The sequence below is a fragment of the Bombyx mandarina genome, chromosome A1 (genome assembly GCF_030267445.1).
Source record: "Bombyx mandarina strain Sakado chromosome A1, ASM3026744v2".
Lineage (NCBI taxonomy): Eukaryota > Metazoa > Arthropoda > Insecta > Lepidoptera > Bombycidae > Bombyx > Bombyx mandarina.
The window spans coordinates 1,317,067-1,336,597 of record NC_143234.1 but is presented as its reverse complement, the minus strand read 5'-3'; the positions used below and the strand labels follow the sequence as shown (position 1 = coordinate 1,336,597).

The following is a 19,531-nucleotide window of genomic DNA, read 5'->3' as shown; positions in this document are numbered from 1 at the left end:
CAAACAAGTACTACTACTTGTATTGATGCATATTTTTGATGCGAAGCAAGGGACAAGTGCAGCAGTAAAATTGAAAGTTCTCTCATTTTCCTAATTACTACCTCAAAGCAATCAACTGTATCATTTTGAAGGGTTTTACCTTATCTCCCAAGGCGAGACATTCAAATCACGTCTATGAAATCTGGCAATCTCTTGATACCGTGTGAAGACCATTTAGTCTAATACTCTGATATAAATTGGTCATCTGGGCATTACGACACGAATTCTGGTATTTTGGGTTTGCAATCTTTCAAAATACGACTCATTTGCACAAACTAAGATTGCCATTATAAGAAAAACTTTCATTTACCCACTCCCCTTGAAAACTAATCGAAGACCAGGTCAAAAGTAAGCCCTAAAGATCAACAAACTGAACAATTAATTGGTACGTATACTGTTGAACCAATGCTTGATAGAGCAAAAACGTTCTCACATAAAAACTGTGCAGGCAAGGTAAGCGCTGTGCAGAATGTATTCCTGCTCGTTGGACGGGTAATGCTACTAGTAGGTAGGAACTAAACGACGGAAAGACACAGCTAAGTCCTCTATTGATGCCACTTTAAATACCGAAATTCATTTTTTCCCTACTGAGCCTCTTATTACTGAAATTTCATTACAAAGAATTTTTTTTTATTGCTTAGATGAGTGGACGAGCTCACAGCCCACCTTGTGTTAAGTGGTTACTGGAGCCTATAGGCATCTACAACGTACCACCCACCTTGAGATATAAGTTCTAAAGTCTCAAGAATATAACTAGTTACAACGGCTGCTCCACCCTTCAAAACGAAACGCATTACTGCTTCACGGCAGAAATAGGCAGGGTGGTGGTACCTACCCGCGCGGACTAACAAGATATCCTACCACCAGTAATTACGCAAATTATAATCTTGCGGGTTTGATTTTTATCACACGATGTTATTCCTTCACCGTGGAAGTCAATCGTGAACATTTGTTGAATACGTATTTCATTAGAAAAATTAGTACCCGCCTGCGGGATTCGAACACCATGTCAGTGTAACGTGCCTTAACCCCTTGGAAATATGTTAACTTCTGGTGCCAAATATCAGCGGGTGGCCTCTTATATTCGCACCGATTTGATTATTGTGTTTTCTTTTAATATTTATGTCCTTTTCGAGGATTATAAATCAGGAGATGCGTATATAACACGGTCCTCGTCTAGTTTAAGTGTGACTGATTTTTGGTGACTCAAAACCATAGCTACAACCAGAATACTGCGTTTCATCTTTAGTTCAATATTTCCACGAAATCTCACTTATGTACTGGTATACCACAAGACACCTTTGATAATAGGAGATTGTGATAATAAGGCATTATTACACTACGTATGTATTCCGATGCTATCTGATCCAAAAAAAGAGTTTGGGTCACAAATCTGGTATTGAGTACTCTCCGGAGCTCACTGACGCTACCTTGAGAAATCAGTTTGAAGTCTCAAATACATAATGGCTGTCCATTGCTTTGAATTGGAACGCATTACTGATTTGCGGTAGAAATTGGCAAGATGGTGGTACCCATCCTTAAAGACTCATAATATGACTGCCGACCCCTACGACGGCAATCAATTCATCGAGATACCATGGATATGAAAAGAAAGAAACATCTGTAGGAAAGTATATAACAGAGAATAGTTGTTATAATTGCTTGTGTGAACATAGCTGGAACTACAGTGGTAGTGGGTTCATGGGTAGACACCGCCATCTTGTCTACCAGCTGTACGGGATAGTAGGATAGCCACTACACCCAATCCTGAGATTCTAATGACTCAAAGAGGACAACAAAAATTACACAGCATTGTTTATGGGCTCCATTAACCGCTAAACAATCACCAATCTGCGAGAACCTCAGCCGGCTTATACTAATAAATAACAAAAAATCGTTACATTGTAATACGTTAGTAGAAAGCTCACAGTAAGCTTTTGTAAGCCCAAATAAATACAAAATGAACTGTGTAAATCTATAAAACATTGTAGCGAATATAAAAGACAATAATCACGGTACGGTTGCGAGTGTCGTGTGACGCTGCTCTCGTGACACTCATTGCCTGTCACTGTACACTGTAGAGCACTCGTTGACATTTCCACAGTGTAATTTTAAACAGAAGTGTCAAGTATCTATATATTAATACGTGAAGCAAAAACTTTGTATCCCTTTTTACGAATTGCGCGGACGGAGGAGTATGAAAATTTTCCACACCTATACAGAATAATAATATAGAGAAGAAGTGCGCAATGCTAATGTTTTTTTTAAATAATGCATAAAAGATACATTAAATCAATAAAGAAAACATTACACACACTACATACCATGTATTTGACGCACACACGCATGCATACTATTTATTGTCAAACTTTCGTTCTGGACGTCTGTGGTCAAATTGAGAATAGATTAAATATTGTTTGTCTTTATTAATATTTGTTTTATAGTGTACCCTTGGCAAAATTTGTGATTATAGAAGTATAAAATAGTGTACACAATCATAATAGTGTACAAACTTGCAATTCAAATTAATTATAGTCGATTTTCGACTACTGCGGGGCCACTAGTTCATGATTATAATAATGATAAAAAAACTTTTATTTAAATTTCATTTGCAAGGGTTTCGTGATTGTGTTATAGCAAGTCAATATAATCACTATGAATATATAACATAAATTACCGTTGGTATGACGTTTTGTGAGTCCGCACGGGTAGGTACCACCACCGTGCCTGTTTCTGCCGTGAAGCAGTCATGCAGGATTTGATTGCTTGCGTTTTTGTTATGTAAATTTATCAATCCTATTTTATACAAATATCTCTAACGCTAATGTGTTTTTTGTGTGGACGGAAATTTTGAAGTGAAAACTTCTTTAGAATCGTTGTGATTTCAAACCGGATGCAACGGAAAAAACGACAGGTAAGAGACACAAATACAAAAGAATGAGACAGAAATATACATACTATTTAATACAGCGCCATCTGTGAGATTTTTTTAATACTAACGTGTGTATGAAAGCTCTTGTAGTGAATTTTAATTTAGGATTATACGTGAAATTAAAATATCAATTCACAGAGGGCGCTACCTTACAATTATTTACTAATGACAAAATTTTAAGACGTTTAGGATAATTGTATTTTAATTTTGGAAGGTTTCACTTCTACCACGTGTGAATTGCACACATGTATTTTTTTATTTTTTTCTATAATTGACAAAGTGCTTTCACTTTTGGCTCCAGAACTAAACTCACTGTTTTCGTATACACTGTGTCTTGAAGTCGGTTACTGTGACAATAATGGAATGGAACATGTACAGACATATCGATAGTTCCGATTGTACAGGCCACAGCACGACACGACGAGGTGCGAGCCGAAGTGCTCTCAACACGTTTTAATTGGTTCCAAAATTGAATTAAAGATTATAATTGTTTCACAATACTATTCAATCTGGTTGTCGTTTTATTTTTAAAACAGTTTTAAGTGAATGCATTTTTGCTACATTATTTTAAAGTGGGATTAATTTATGTGTCAACAACCCTTTTATTATAATTACAATTGAGAGACCTGTTAAAAGGTTTAAATTGCTTTTTGTTGTTGTGTTTTATGTTGCCAGATGGATTTAAATTAAATAATTCAATGAAGTCAAGGTAGTTTTTGGGGATGTATTTATAAATATCACATAATATACATATGAAATCTGAAATTAGTAGAAGTATGTGAAAACGTCTCATTAACTTTAAGTAATGAGGGCAAAATCTTACAAGTCTCTGCAAGCATTTGAAAAGGAAACCTGCGTCACGGCAGACTTTGGTAGAGGAATAAGTCCCCACTGCTCGGAATTAAATTATATTAAAAACAATTAAAATAACCTCAAAATACTCACGTATTATTAAGGTAACTTTTGTTTAAAAGTCACTTTTGCACTTAAAAAATAAAATAATATCTGACAGTTCAAAAATGCCCGCAGGGTTCTTAAATCCTGTGAAGTCAGCTATACTATGCTGTAATTATAAAAATATATACTATAACATCAATACTATATCAACGATACAAAAAACACTACAATTGCATTGAACTGTACACCATAAAATACTAAAATAAAAGGAAAAACACTCCCCCTATTTGTTTATTATACATTATTCGCATAGATCTTATCCAACCCGTGTTCCAGTACAAACAAACTCGGATTTTTTACACCGAAAACGTGCCCCGACATAACTTAGTTTCGCTCCGTTGCTGGTATCACAACAACATCCAAACAATTTTACTTCTTACTTTAGCAATCATTGTTGCTTACGTTTATGCTTTTGTGTACCATCCTCGAATAAAACCAGCGATGTATTTGGTGATGAACAATAAAATTTTGGGCGTTTCATTAGGCCACACGTCCATATAAACAGCTCATTACGATAAAGGCAAGCGTTCGACGCGCGGCAATCAGAGGGGTAAACATTTATCTGAGCGAGTGTACGCGCTTGTGTGTAATAGTATAGTTAGTAACAGTACATTCAGGCATTGTCGTTTAATTGGCTGGCCAGTTAAACCGATTCCTACCTGATTTTGGTTGTGTATTAATTTTAGAATTTATTTACTGGCATAATTGAGAAAACGCTTTCTTGGGTGACCTGGAGAAATGCATTAACCGAGTCTAGATACATGAATATTACTGACCCATAGTCTCAACTGCATTACGTATCATAAAAACTGTAATACATGAGTAGTACTTCTTAGTATCAAAATATACATTTAACATAATAAAAAAACATAAAAAAGAGAGTACAGAAATAGTTAAAATTTGTATCGGCTAAGTTCATAAGTTCATTTCACTTGCAAGTTTTGTTGATATTTGAGAATTTCTCAAAAGTAATTAGATACATTCCTTAAAATTGTTAACGGATAACAACGAGGTGCCGATTACTGATAATTTCATTTGCTACTTTTGATAATTCCTTTAGCTTATATTTTTGAAAAGCTCCAGACAAAAAGAAATGGAAATGAGTTGGTCATTAAGAGTGAATAATAAAAATATACATACAATATATACTTACCGTGTCATATGTAATTCAAAATAAGTATTATATTATGTTTTTGCATGAAACACAACGAACAATAGATATGTAGTTATGAAGATAATATTAATTGTCGTACGATTTTTGTTCGTTGTGGTTGTCTGATTCATAGAAGTATGGTATTTTTTTCAAAGAACCTATGCGTATAATTGTAACATGTATACATATAATTGTTGTGTATGTACAACAATAATAGTAGCCTAAAGGATCACCCATTTAATGAAACGACCATGTCAATTTTTTTTTTATTGCTTAGATGGATGGACGAGCTCACAGCCCACCTGGTGTTAAGTGGTTACTGGAGCCCATAGACGTCTACAACGTAAATGCGCCACCCACCTCGAGATACAAGTTTTAAGGTCTCAAGTATAGTTAAAACGGCTACCCCACCCTTCGAACCGAAATGCATTGCTGCTTCACGGCGGAAATAGGCGGGTGGTGGTACCTACCCGTGCGGACTCCCACCTACCACAAGTGATTACGCAAATTATAATTTTGCGGGTTTGATTTTTATTACAGGATGCTATTCCTTCACCGTGGAAGCCAATCGTGAACATTTGTTGAGTACGTATTTCATTAGAAAAATTGGTACCCGTCTGCGGGATTCGAACACCGGTGCATCACCGGACGTCTTATCCTTTAGGCCACGACGACTTCGACCTGCATTCGGAATTCAAATCCTGCAGTTGTCTTCTGTATCAATTTTTCGGAAATGCATTCCTAGCCTATCACGATAGACTTCAATCATAAAGAAATAACGTCGGCTAACAAAAAAGAAAACTCGCTTAGTGTAGTTTGCTTAATTATTATTGATGGAAGGGGAAGGTTAGTTAAAGAGATAGTGTGAGTTCGCACGTCGGATACAATTAAAATTTCAACCACATCATCATCCTATAGAAACCCACTGCTGGACAATCTCCTCTTATAACGAATTATTAAAACTATCCCAGCTTAGGGTGTATAGTTTATAAAGTATAACGATGTAAGATATATTATTATTTCATTGGTGCTATATCGACTGACAGCTTTTTTGAAAAATCTTCGTGGTTGCCCGGCGACATCTCTGCCGCTCCGCCCGCATGCATGCCCCTCCAAGACCCACGAGTAGAACAGATAGGGATGTGTGCGTTATACTATTCAATTGCTGATCACAATTCTGGGCTTCTCTCATCGAACTCTTGCAAGCCATTCTGCATAGATCGTCACTCCACTGAGCCTAAGGGCGTCCAGAACCCCGTTTGCCAATTGGCGGTCTCCTGTATAATCTGACAATTACGATGTATTTTTATTACCAGTCAACTGCCGACCGTGTTAGGTTCAATAAGATCTAATTTATTACGTCTTAACATATTTTTTTGAGCCAATCCAGACCCATATAAACAAATAAAATACATAAACCTTCTTCTCTTTGATTTGACAATTGATCTTTATTTAATAGCAATTGATGAGTTATACTGGGATATTTATTTTGGCGGAAATACTTTTTTTTTTTTCGATGCCATTAACAAACCAAAATTATATGTAATGCATTAAATGAATCTAAATCTTGATGCGAGTGATTATGGTCGATTCTCGAGCATTAGTTAAACGATAGTTCTTTCAATTTGTTGGAAAAGTAAACGTGCTCAAGACTTGTATCATCAGATTACAGAGCGCACCGCCGACTGAGACAATAAAAAGTCGAAAGTCAATTGAATTGCTGTCACGGGACATTCTGAATTGAAAATTAGGCCGTTTCAAATTTGTTTTACTACTAAATTTTAATACTATGTAGCGTTTCAGAATTTAAGGCCACTTTTAACGTATTCAATGGCTTTTTTTTTCGATTAGATATAGTACTGAAGCTTGTCCCAGCAATTGTAAGAACGATATATCCAGTAACAAATATTTCCTTGCTGATTGATTATGTGTGTCTTTCATAGAGGAAATGCCCATAATCTCTACGCTGGGCAGGCGTGTTGGAGGTATAGGAGAGGACCTCTCGCTGCCGTGCGTCGTGGCTACGATGCGCGGCAGCGACGCGTCCTGGAAGGGGATGCTCGACTTCTGCGAGTCCACCATCTCGCAGAAGGAGGCGGCGGAGCGAGAGAGGGAGAGCTCTTCCCTTTCCGCACCGATCCGTCGCCGTCGAGCCGGAGGCCAGAGGCGGGAATACGCCCGTACGTCCCGGCCCCTGTAGGTAGCGGCCTCCCCCCGGTGAAGGTCAAGGGGCGACCTGAGGGGGTGAGGCCGCGCGGCGCGCTACCAGCACTCTAGCGCGCTGCCGTGGAGTGAATAGAGCGACCGGTCGACGGTGTATCGCGTCCCGACCCGGCAGGCTGGTTCTGGTCCAGCGGGGTATTCCGGGACACCAGCGGCACCGTCTGGGCGGCCCGACGGGCTGCCGTACCGAGACGGCCGACGTTTCAGAGCCTTCGATTCGCCTCGAAGGCTCCGTCGGCTGGGCGTCCTTGGAGTGAGCCGCGCCGTCTGGTTGTAGTGTTGACCGCGGTAGCCCCCCTACCGCATCCGGGTTCTGACCTCGGAGGGGATCGGACGTCGGGTGTAAGAGTGCAGGGGAGTCGTTTAGTGGGTGGGCCCTAAAATCGTTGGGCCCGCGATCTGCTCACAACACCATGCAGATCGTTGAGTCTCACATACCCCGCGCGCCCCTTTTGCGCGGGGACCTCGTAGGAGGTTCGGCCCTCAACCCGAAAAAAAAAAAAAAGGCGTGTTGGAGGTCGCAGAGACATAGCTCTTTTTTGTACCACTGACATTGCTGACTGTCAGTGATCAGATTTTTTAGTTGTGCCTAGTTTAGACTGAGCGATACCACCATCAGCCGGTCTCCAGAGCCTCGTTCGTTGATCAGAAGGATGAGCGCGGGCAGGTGAGGTGGACTTGGAGTGAATAGATGGTGTGTCATTCCCATACATCCCCAAGAAGTGGATGAGGAGAGTCGAAGACCGGGCTCAGTGATGTGGATGCGGAGAGGCCTATGTCCAGCAGTGGATGACTGTGACGACGATTAATGATGACGATTAATTCATTAAAATGGAAATTTAAATTATTTAGAGCCAAAATGGAAATAGAGAAGGTGATCTCAAACCATACCAGTCTCGTTATTGAATTCGGATATCATTCTAAACTTTAAAATTTTAGCCATTTCCCCTGTTAATTTAAATCTTCCATTACAGATCATTGTTGATTACCCATCAACCTGCGAGATCACGTTGATATATAAGGATTCGGCGCCCGGATATCCTGATCCCCGCCGGAACATTGAGTTATAGCTTCGACCCCTGACGACACAGGATTAGCATAGGTCTGGCATTCAATCTGTTTACAATTTAATACTTCTAATTTTGAAGTTACGCAGATTGTAACAAAGAGAGTATCCTGCATGTTTTCTTATATAGCAATACGCGTAGGTATTATAAATTATTTGAATCCAACAGATTTTGACCGTAAGACTCAAGTTTTTTGGTATGTTTAAATGCCGGTAACCATGACTGTAATTGTATTAAATTACCGTGGTCATTACATTAGTTGGCCATCATTACGAGATAATAATAAAAAGAATAGGAATATAGAACACACATGGCTACCACAAATAAAATTCCCGTTGTCGTGAATTAATGAGTATTAAGCAAACTTTATTTTTTAAATAAATCTTCTTTCTTTCTTCATCTTCCGCTTATCTCATAGTATGTAGGGTCGTCGCAGCATATCCTTTTTTTCATGCTGTGTATTGAATTGCCTGAGTTTTACAACCAATTGTCTGACAATCCTTCTTGGGATTTATCCTCAGTTGTATAAATATTCACAGAATGTCCCATAGCAAGGAACTTTCCCGTTTCTTCTTTTTCAGACGTTAATTCCTTCAATTTTTTTTAATGTTCTTTCATATACCTTTCATTAACAAAATAAAATCAAAGAAGTAGTGAAACAGATAATAAGCTATTAGATACTATGAAAGAATTTCTCTAGCGACTTATGATGGAGAATTTATTAAAAGTTCGTTCTTCGAAACGTGGCGCAAGTTCTTGGACATGTGTTAGTAGACATATAATTAGATTTTATGAGATTTTTTAATATTTATGTACTAAAGCATATTCACTATGTAGGTAAGGTATATTTACTATGTAGTATTTATTTATGTTAATAATTTGATAGCGTGGTAGCTAGCGTCCCTGACTACTGGACGAGGGTCGTTTGTCCGACTCCCACATCGGTCAAATATTCGGGTAACGAACAGTTTTATTTGCTATGTGTCTGGATGTCTAATATCTGTTGTAGATTTTTTTAAACATTTTCATATCTATTTCTAATTCTTATATATGGAATCCTAGTTTAAGACCAGATTAAGGACGATTTGTGCCCGATTACTTGAGGTAATCTTATGATGTCAATATTCTCCGAGTAAAACCTCAAAGCTGACCAAAATTATTTTGTTTACGTTTCTACTATGCTTATATTATTATTTTTAAGTAGCAGTTTAGCTTTATCAGAGAGGCCGTCCTTTATCTCACTTAGATATTTTAATACTCGCACCTAGACAAAAGAAGTTAACCGTGACGAATCTGGCAGCCCTTTGGTCTCCGTCTAGATCGAAATTTGGCTAGGAAATCTAGAATAAAAAATAATTTAATTTATTTTCGCGTTTATTGGAATCGCCAAAAACAATTAATCGGTTTTCACAGTTATGTTCTTCTACGGCGTTGTTTATCATTGCCTAATTGTGTATTCATAGTTTATAGTCTAGTTTATTTGGTGATGCCATAAATGAACGAATACTCGCGGAATGCTTACCCGATTTTGTAGGCGACAAGTGTGGATATTGATTTGACTCTTCGTAGGAGACTGAGGGTTCGGCAAAGCTATTTTTAAATCCCTACGTTTCTTTTGTTTTATTTTAGTTCCATTTTCATGTGTCATTTTTCGAGATTACAGATACGACGACCAATGTTCATTATCATTTTTTTGAATATTTTAATTCGAATATGATTCCATTGGATATATTTTGAATCTAAGCGACCACAAAATAAGATTTCTTTAAATAGTTAATCAATAAATATTAGTCAAAATATTATGATATTACTAGAAATATTAATCTAGAGGTCCCATTAAAAATAAAACATGAATCTATTACTATCGTGGCACAGACTAGATCTGGTCCTATGCTGATCTCAAGTCGATTATCAATTATAGCTATACACAAAAGGCTTACTAAAAAGTGTACTAAACAAATATGTATCTAATAAATTACGATTAAGAATGGAAAAGAAACATGATTCAGCCGTGTTTGTGTATTTCAAATGTAAACTAGAACTAAGCCCAAAATATTCACACACCAGCTTCATCCTAAATGAAATGGCGACCTCGTGTTAAATATTACGCGGGTGTCCGTTATACGCGTCACATATCCTCGGAAATTCCATAACATTATGTAAACGCATCTGCATACACGAGAGCGGAACTTTATTAGGCGAAATAATGTAGTGAGTGCGCCGCCTTATTCGTTCAGTATAATGAGCAATCTCGTAGCTCCTCTACGCCAGTAGCTGAGAGGACAGCGCGCCGAGCGCACCGCTACGCTGCGCTACGATGCTAACGGGCCGAGCGCGTTTTCAATTAATTCAACCAATATAATTTCGAACCAATTAAAATTAAACGTAAACCAATTAAAATCGAAACCAATTTTAAGGTTTCTGTGTGTTTGTGGCGTTTTGGGTTTTACTCGCTTCGTATACTCGTCCATTTATCGTAGTTGAATAGTTTAAGTGTTATAAAGATGAAGATGAAAAGGATTTGTCACCTCCTCTTCAGGATGTTGTTCTTATTGGACGGTAAGTCTTAGTTTATTTATAATGAATGTTTAATATTAATAATTCGATTTTTTATTGTATTCTACATCTACAAAAGTTACAAAATTAACTAAACAAGTTACAGTGGCATAATTTATCCCTTAAGGTTAAATAATGGTTGACGTATTTAAAAAAAACGATTTAAAACTAAAAATTAACGTTGTATTGACCATGACCTAATTAAAAGTAAATTCAACTTCAAAATTATTTAAAATAAACGTGAGATAAAATGCTCGAATCATAAAAAAATACGTTTTAGTAAGAAAAGTATGTTTGACACATTTATATTTTAATTTATCGCATACTTTTGTTTAAAACCGTCCCAATACAATGAATGTATACCTTTTTTTACAAATTGTTTGACTTTTTGAACTCTAAAAAAAAAGAGATGTTCTAAGCATGAAAAACAAATTGCTTTTTATATGAATTCAATCATAAGCCGGCTTTACAAAACAAAACCAATTAAAATTGCAAATAAAAAAGGAAAACACAAAGCCATATGAAAATGAAAAGATCAGGTGAGACGTGAAAAAAATCGTTCTACATTTAAAAAACTAAATAACGAAGCTATTTGAATCGAATCGACCGTAAATGCTTCGGCGAGCTTACATTTTTTTGTTGTTGTTTTAAGCCGATTTTAAACCAACGATTTAAAAGGTTTTTTTTTGTTTTATTATTGTTTTACATATTTAAACAAACATGTTTTGTTTTCATTGTTTCATAATCTTGTGTTGCGGTATATCCGCAATACAAGATTATGAATGATCTATATGATCGGATAGCTACAGATAAATTTACCTCCTCCAAGGTGACAAGGTTTTGTTAGTCGACATCCATACTTATGGACATGCATTTTACTGGTGTTAGGACGTCTTGTGAGTCCGCACGCTTAGATACCACCACCCTGCCTATTTCTGCCGTGTACTAATAATGCGTTTCGGTTTGAAGAGGCAACCATCGGACTGTAAAAAAAAGGCCTCATGTCTCAAGGTGGGGGGCGGCTTTTACGTTGTACATGTTTAAGGGTGACCACTAAAAACCAGGGAGCCGTGAGCTCGTCCACTCATCTAAGTTATAGAAAATAAAGTTTCCCTATTTAATTTAAGGAAATTCCATGCCTTCCAGTCTGAACAATGGTGACAGTTGACAGTTCCACCTAAGTCTTAAAATTAGTGACGGTATTCATATTATAATGTCGACGAACTCTGGTAACAAATTAATACATGGTCCAGGTCCCTATTCCACTTATATAAGTAAAAGAGACAAGTATATATCAAATCGGTCATCCGCAAATCACCACTGTTTGATTAAATGTAAGTCTATTTTGAGGACGCTGTATATTTTCCTTGTGAATGCTCCTTTTTTGTATACACATATTTATTTGACTTGGTTTAATTCCTTTTCTGTGATTTACATTTTAAGTGTTTGCTTAGAATAGGATCTATCTTCGGGCCTTAGTATAGTCATATCGTTTGGTATAAGTATAACGGGCGTCTTATTTGATCCATGTGTTTTTCGAGTTAGTAATAAGAGAGGATAATACATATACCGGATCCAGTTTCTTCAGCGTTATTCTGCCTAAGCCGTGGAAGGGGACACTGGAGGTGAGTTCATTACAGAGCCGGGGGCATGTTGCCTTGCCAAAAATTTCGATGGGATTTCACTGTTGATAAGCACAATTCAGGTAATAGGTATGAATTCTGCTCCACATCCGGGTCACTGCATGACAAAATAGACGTGGTAGGAATATTAAAATTTAAAGTAATTCCTCAGAGCGGCAGTTCCGGGTCACTGCATGACAAAATAGACGTGGTAGGAACATTTAAAGTAACTGCTCAGAGTATGCTAAATATAAAAGATAATAATATTATGAAATCAACAATTTACATTTCGACACAAGAGACCTTCAAACCTTCAAGCAAACCCTTAGAACTAATGACATATACATATAAACCATAAATTCTTTCTCGACTAAGGTTTTGCATTTTTGTGGTGTTTGGCATTTTTCCAACGAAAACTAAACTCATTCAAGAAAGTCACATATGACTTGTCACACATGTTTTATGTTCGGATAAATTATTATTTATTATAGTACATCTGTAGATGAACAACTTGAATTTCTCAAGGCGTGACGTCAAAGTCTTGATTCAAATTTTTAAGGGCTATCTAAATGACGGCGGAGTGACGATATGTGCAGGGTAGTTGGCAAAAACTGGATGAGAGAAGACGAGGGTCATGGTCAGTGGCGTGCGAATGGAGAAACCTATGTCCAACAGTAGACTGCTCTAGACGATTTTAATGAAATGGCTGGAGATTGGCCGATATTCGCATGACAATGGCGTCCAACTTTGGGAGCTCCGATTACGCCCATCTGACAAATTTCATTTTCCAAACAGCTTCGGATCCGTTCATCTAGGAACTTCTGTTGAAAAGAAATGGGATCTGCCTATAGGATTTCGATTATGCTGTATTTGCGTTATACTAGTAGATCAAATGTTTTTTTTTTATTGCTTAGAAGGGTGGACGAGCTCACAGCCGACCTGGTGTTAAGTGGTAACATCTACAACGTAAATGCGCCACCCACCTTGAAATATAAGTCTAAGGTTTCAAGTATAGTTACAACGGCTGCCCCAGCCTTCAAACCGAAACGCATTACTGCTTCACGGCAGAAATAGGCAGGGCGGTGGTACCCACCCGCGCGGACTCACAAGAGGTCCTACCACCAGTGATTACGCAAGTTATAATTTTGCGGGTTTCATTTTTATTACACGATGTTATTCCTTCACCGTGGAAGTCAATCGTGAACATTTGTTGAGTACATATTTCATTAGAAAAATTGGTACCCGCCTGAGATTCGAACACCGGTGCATCGCTCAACACGAATGCACCGGACATCTTATCCGTTAGGCCACGACGACTTAAAGTCTGGCTTAGTTTATCTGGCTGTGGATCCAATTACAAGTAAAGGAACTCTTTCGTGAATTTCTATCTTCGATTTATATAGTACTTATGTAGTAGGCCCAACGCCCTAATTTAAAATGTCCTTTACGCATTTCAGTTCAAGATCAGTAACGGCATTTACGTTGTCAATCATGTCATTCAGCTTCGAGCTCCAAACAACCTCATCAACAATATCTCTTACATTTCCTCGTTCCATTTTCAGAACATATTAAATGCTTTATTATAATACGTGAAGCAAAAACTTTGTATCCCTTTTTACGAAAATTGCGCAGACGGAGCAGTATGAAAATTTCCACACTTATACAGAATACAAGCAAACAAACAAATCTTTCCTCTTTATAATATTCGTATAGATTACTTTATTCTATCATCAATAGTTTTCGCAGCGCACGCGATGTAAAGAATATTTTAGGTATTTTTTTTACACCTTGGGTTACATTATTGGAGTTTTAGTAAGGATCCCTAATTTTTTTCAAAAAAGGTTATAGCCTATGTCACTCGGGAATAGTGTAGTTTCCAAACAGTGGAAGAATTTTTAAAATCGGTTCAGTAGTTTCGGAGCCTATTCGAAACAAACAAACAAACAAATCTTTCCTCTTTATAATATTAGTATAGATAGAGAAGAAGTGCACAATGCTAATATTTTTTTTTATAATCTATAAAAGATACATTAAATCAATAAAGAAAATATTACACACACTACCATGTATTTGATACAACACATATATATAAATATACTCTTTGTTTATTGTCAAACTATTGTTAGTGTTTAAAGTCTGTGGTCAAATTGAGAATAGATGAATATTGTTTGTTTTTATTATTATTTATGTATAGCGTAGTTTTGGCGAAATCTGTGATTATATTATATAATAATGTTTAGATATAAATTTCAATTGATTAAAGTCGAATTTCGACTTTTGCGGGACCACTTTATTATAGCGTGATATTGGTGTTGGATTAGAAGCGTAATGTCCAATCAGATTATTCCACTCCAGGTAACTATATTTAGTGACACACATTGGTTTGACGTTTGATTACGTCAACGTATTCGAATGAATAAACGCGCCGAATTCATATCGCGATAATCGAATATCACAACATCGGATAATTTTTTTCTCGATCTCTAGAACCGCTTTCTATCCTAAAAATGGGCACATCTAGATATCGGGGATCCGCTGCATGCAGGCAGCGCAGGACCGGTCTTTGTGGCGAGGCTTGGGGGAGGCCTATGTCCAGCAGTGGACGTCCATGGGCTGACAAGAAGATATCGTAATACATTAGTATTTCCAGCATGTCAGTAATGTCAAGATATTCATTTCATATTATATACTTCAATCTACTTACTGTTGGTAGAGTTTTTCGTAAGCCCAAAAGAGAAAGCCACATTCTGTTTATTATCTGGTACTAACCACTTATTTAAAAGGTGGTATGGCTGGTATATAAAAAAGATGTGAGTTTCAACACCGCGTTTCCATGTTACCTGGTGGCATTCACGTAACAACGTGACGTTGATAGGCTCATTTCAATGTTTAATACCAGCTACGAAATTAACAATTCATTAGACGAAACTCCGAAGAATCAAGCTTCGAATTCATTACAACATTTCCGTTGGAAACAATGTCAATTCTTCAAATGTTTGATGGAGAAATTTCTCGAGCCCTTTGAGAAACTAACGGTTGTTACCGAGAGTATTATTACGTTATTGTTTATTAAAAGCTAAGTTTTGTTTTAATTAAACTAGCGTTAAGGTTTTTTAATCTCGCTTTTATAAAAAACAATAATGTCATTAGATCGAGGAATAAAAGGCAATTTTGTTTAAGCTACATTTCTCTTTGTAATTAAAGGTCCATTTTATTTGATACTAGCTGACCCGGCAGACTACGTAGTGCCTCAATCGATAAATAAAATACCTAAATTTTTGTATAAAATAAATTAAAAAAAAAAACAAAAGGAATCCGTCCGACGGGAGACACATCTAAGCAAAAACAAAATTGTTTGTTTTTGTATAATTCCGAGCATTTGCATACTTATTCACCTTTTAAACCTTCTCTGGACTTCCACAAATAATTCAAGACCAAAATTAGCCAAATCGGTCCAGCCGTTCTTGAGTTTTAGCGAGACTAACGAACAGCAATTCATTTATATATATATATAGATTAGTGAAGCGGCTGAAAAAGCCAAAGTATGCAAATACTAGGGGTCTAGGCTCCGGATATGTTTTTGTTCCATTCGGTGTCGAGACCCTTGGTCCGTGGGGTCCTAGCGCTATAAGACTTTTTATGGAAATAGCAAAAAGGTTAGTCACACAGGAGACCGAAGAGTTGGCTTGGACAAAGATTCGTCTAGCTTTTCAAAGGGGGAACGCTGCCAGTATCTTCGGAACCTTACCTTAAGGGACTCCTTTTAATGATATATTTTAGTTATTAAATAATTATTGTTATTTTTTAAGGTTTTTAGTTTTAGGTTCATTGTTAGAGTTGATTGTATAATTTATAAATATTATCACATCGGGCAAACATTATGTGATGAACAGGTTTGTTTGCTCTTTGCCTGGGTTGTTTATTATTTATATATGTATATATTTAAACATGTATGTATAAGTATTTTTATCAGTCTCTAGTACCCATGACCCAGGATTTGCCGTATGAGCAGACGAGCATACGACCCAGCTAATGGTGAGTGGTTACCGTCGCTCATAGATGTCAGCAATACCAGGGGCAGAGCCAAACCGCTGCCTACCGCTTCTCCACAAGCCTCGTTTGAAGAAGGACTTGTCATAGCGCTCAGGAAATACCGTGGAGGGGACCTCATTCCAAAGCCGGATGGTACGTGGCAAAAAAGACCTCTGGAAACGCACTGTGGATGAACGCAGTGACTCCAGGTAGTATGGATGAATTCTACTCCGGTGGCGGGCGGAATCCTAAATTGGGTCCCGTTGACCGTGCGTGATTTGTTCCCAGTTATTTTTATTATTACTATTAAATGTTTTATCGCTACGCACTTGTAATTAGAAACATAGCAATACATATAGGAGCTATATACCTATAGGAAGCTCACAATGCCAAATTATGTGTCCGACACAAAAAATCATGCGTATATATTATATTTCCTCATAAATATTACTTAAATTTACAAATATTGGTGTATAGATAGATGAAGAGTTTATATCAATAAATCAGTATCTATGGTTATAGATTTTAAGTTACTTTTAGCAAGAGACGCTATTTGATATTATTTATATTTTAGTGAGCACTAATGGAAAATTCTGGAAGATACACATATTATTAAGTTTGACATCAAATATCCGATAGCAGTGGATGGCGAAATGCATTTACCACGACGTCTCGGTCGGAGCCAGACCGGAGGAAACCTGATAAATGTATTGAATCTTTTGATATTTCTTGGAATTTTTATGAAAAATTGATTCTGGGAAAAATCATTTTTGCACTGCGACACGTCTTATATAATTATCAAAATAGTTTTAATGTGATGGTACTAAATACTCACCAGATACTATAGACGAGAATGTCACTAGGGCACATGCGGCATATTGACACATGAGGTCGGATTTACTGAGGTTATATATTAATTATGTTTGACCCACACAAGAAACCCGTTATTCCCAAGTATGTGAGCTTTACAAAGCATTCTATTTAATCGAAAAAACTCTTGAGTTAGCAGTTTTTTTGGGCTCAGGATTATAGTAATATTTTCACAAGTAGATTATAAAAACCTACAAATGAGAGTTATTTCAAAGCGCTTAATTATTAAAATTTTTAGTTAGGTCAGAGGATTTGAATGAAATTATTCTGTCTGGCCATTAGCTAGGGATTTTGGGTACATAACGATGGTTGGTCTTGCCTATTGCTGCGAAGCTACCGTGCCATAATACATAATTTAATACGCAATTTCAAAATATGGTTAATGAGTTGGCGATTGCGGCCGATTAAAATATTATTATAACACTAACAGGGTTTTTCGTGATTCTGCTCCAAAGATCGACGCAGATTTTAAATACTAAGTGACTAGTGCTAGAGTTTTAGCAAAACATAACCAGTGAGGTGAAGGGAAGAGATGAATTAATGATGTCTCATTCGGTGCTGAGGTATTTAATACAGCAGCAGTTACTGATGATCACGAGAAAGAAAATCGAAGACCCAATTTGTTATAAAAATTAGTTCATTTCGTCAAACAATTCCTCTGGGCATTTCGATATGTAAAATTGCTATATAAATTTCGAAGCAAACTTTCCTTTGGTTGAAAAGGTGCCCATCAACTATTCATGAAGTTTAAATAATTAATTTCAGAATTAATCAATGTTCCGACCATTAAAGTTTCAATGAAATTATTGTAAGAGAGAGATAGATATACTGAAATAGTTAAAAGAGGAATAGTGCAAACGATATATATATATATATATTTTATTGCTTAGATGAGTGGACGAGCTCATAGCCCACCTGGTGTTAAGTGGTTACTGGAGCCCATAGACATCCACAACGTAAATGCGCCACCCACCTTGAGATGTAAGTTCTAAGGTCTCAAGTATAGTTACAACGGCTGCCCCACCCTTCAAACCGAAACGCATTACTGGTTCACGGCAGAAATAGGCAGGGTGGTGGTACCCACCCGCGCGGACTCACAAGAGGTCCTACCACCAGTAAAAAATCTAACGGAGTATAGGAAAACTGCTAAAGAGAGAATCAGGCTAATATAATCTTACAAGATTTTACTTGTCGAATACATTCTTAGCAAGCCGAATTATATGTTATCCAAAACAAGCAGAGCCTTATGGAAGATTGCCCTCAACTAATATTTGACTTTTGTGACAAGTCGCTAGTTTAAGGCATTTCTTTTTAATGTTTTAACATAATTTTTAATGTTTTTAAAATTAACTTCCAAGGTTGGGTAATGGCCATGACCATTCTTGGTGGGCCAAGCCGTAAAACGATTGAGAAGTTTTTTGTACTGAATGCAATCAAATACATTTAACGGTGGTAGAAGCGTATGTCAATACTCTCGGGTGATAATAGGGCGCTTTTTTTTTCTATCAATCTCTCTACGTTAACTGGTCCCGTGCTAAGTTCGTAAAGAACTCGTGTTACAGGTACCAGATAACGGAAATAAATGTAAGATTTTTATTATTTCTCTCTATTCTTTATTGTACACACAGTCAATATTACAGTAATTGCGTAAGATATAAAAAATGGCGAGCTTAACTCAACAATTGAGTTTTCTACCAGCTAACCGTTCTTAACGAAGGAAAGCTTTAAATGAGTGGGTAGAAGAATACAATCTAATCAATTTACAATCTAAACAAGAACAATAATAAAAAAATAAAAAAAACACTAATACATAATATATTGGACTACATATATACATACACACATAAATAACGTAAACATATACATACATACACGTACATATATAATGAAATACATAAAATAAATACATATATTATTTCTTCTCAGTCGTTCACTCCTGGCGGAGTGGTCGTGGTTACGTAAGTCTTAATGTTTGGTTTTTGAGTTGGTCGGCTTTTGAGAGACTTCTCCATCGTTCTCTATTTGTGGCGGTACGTGTACACTCAGTAAGGGAACACTTCGTAGATAACTTAACCAAGTC

General features: G+C 36.9%; 1 protein-coding gene across 1 annotated transcript in view; it reads left to right on the top strand.

Moving 5' to 3' along the window:
* The first annotated feature begins 10,652 nt into the window (after positions 1–10,652).
* LOC114244968 (uncharacterized) overlaps positions 10,653–19,531 on the top strand; it is a 168,998-nt gene continuing 160,119 nt past the window's right edge. Inside the window, exon 1 of the mRNA XM_089739672.1 lies at positions 10,653–10,930. Within this exon, the coding sequence (XP_089595798.1) occupies positions 10,876–10,930 (55 nt within the window). The 5' untranslated portion in view covers positions 10,653–10,875. The remainder of the gene's footprint in view (positions 10,931–19,531) is intronic.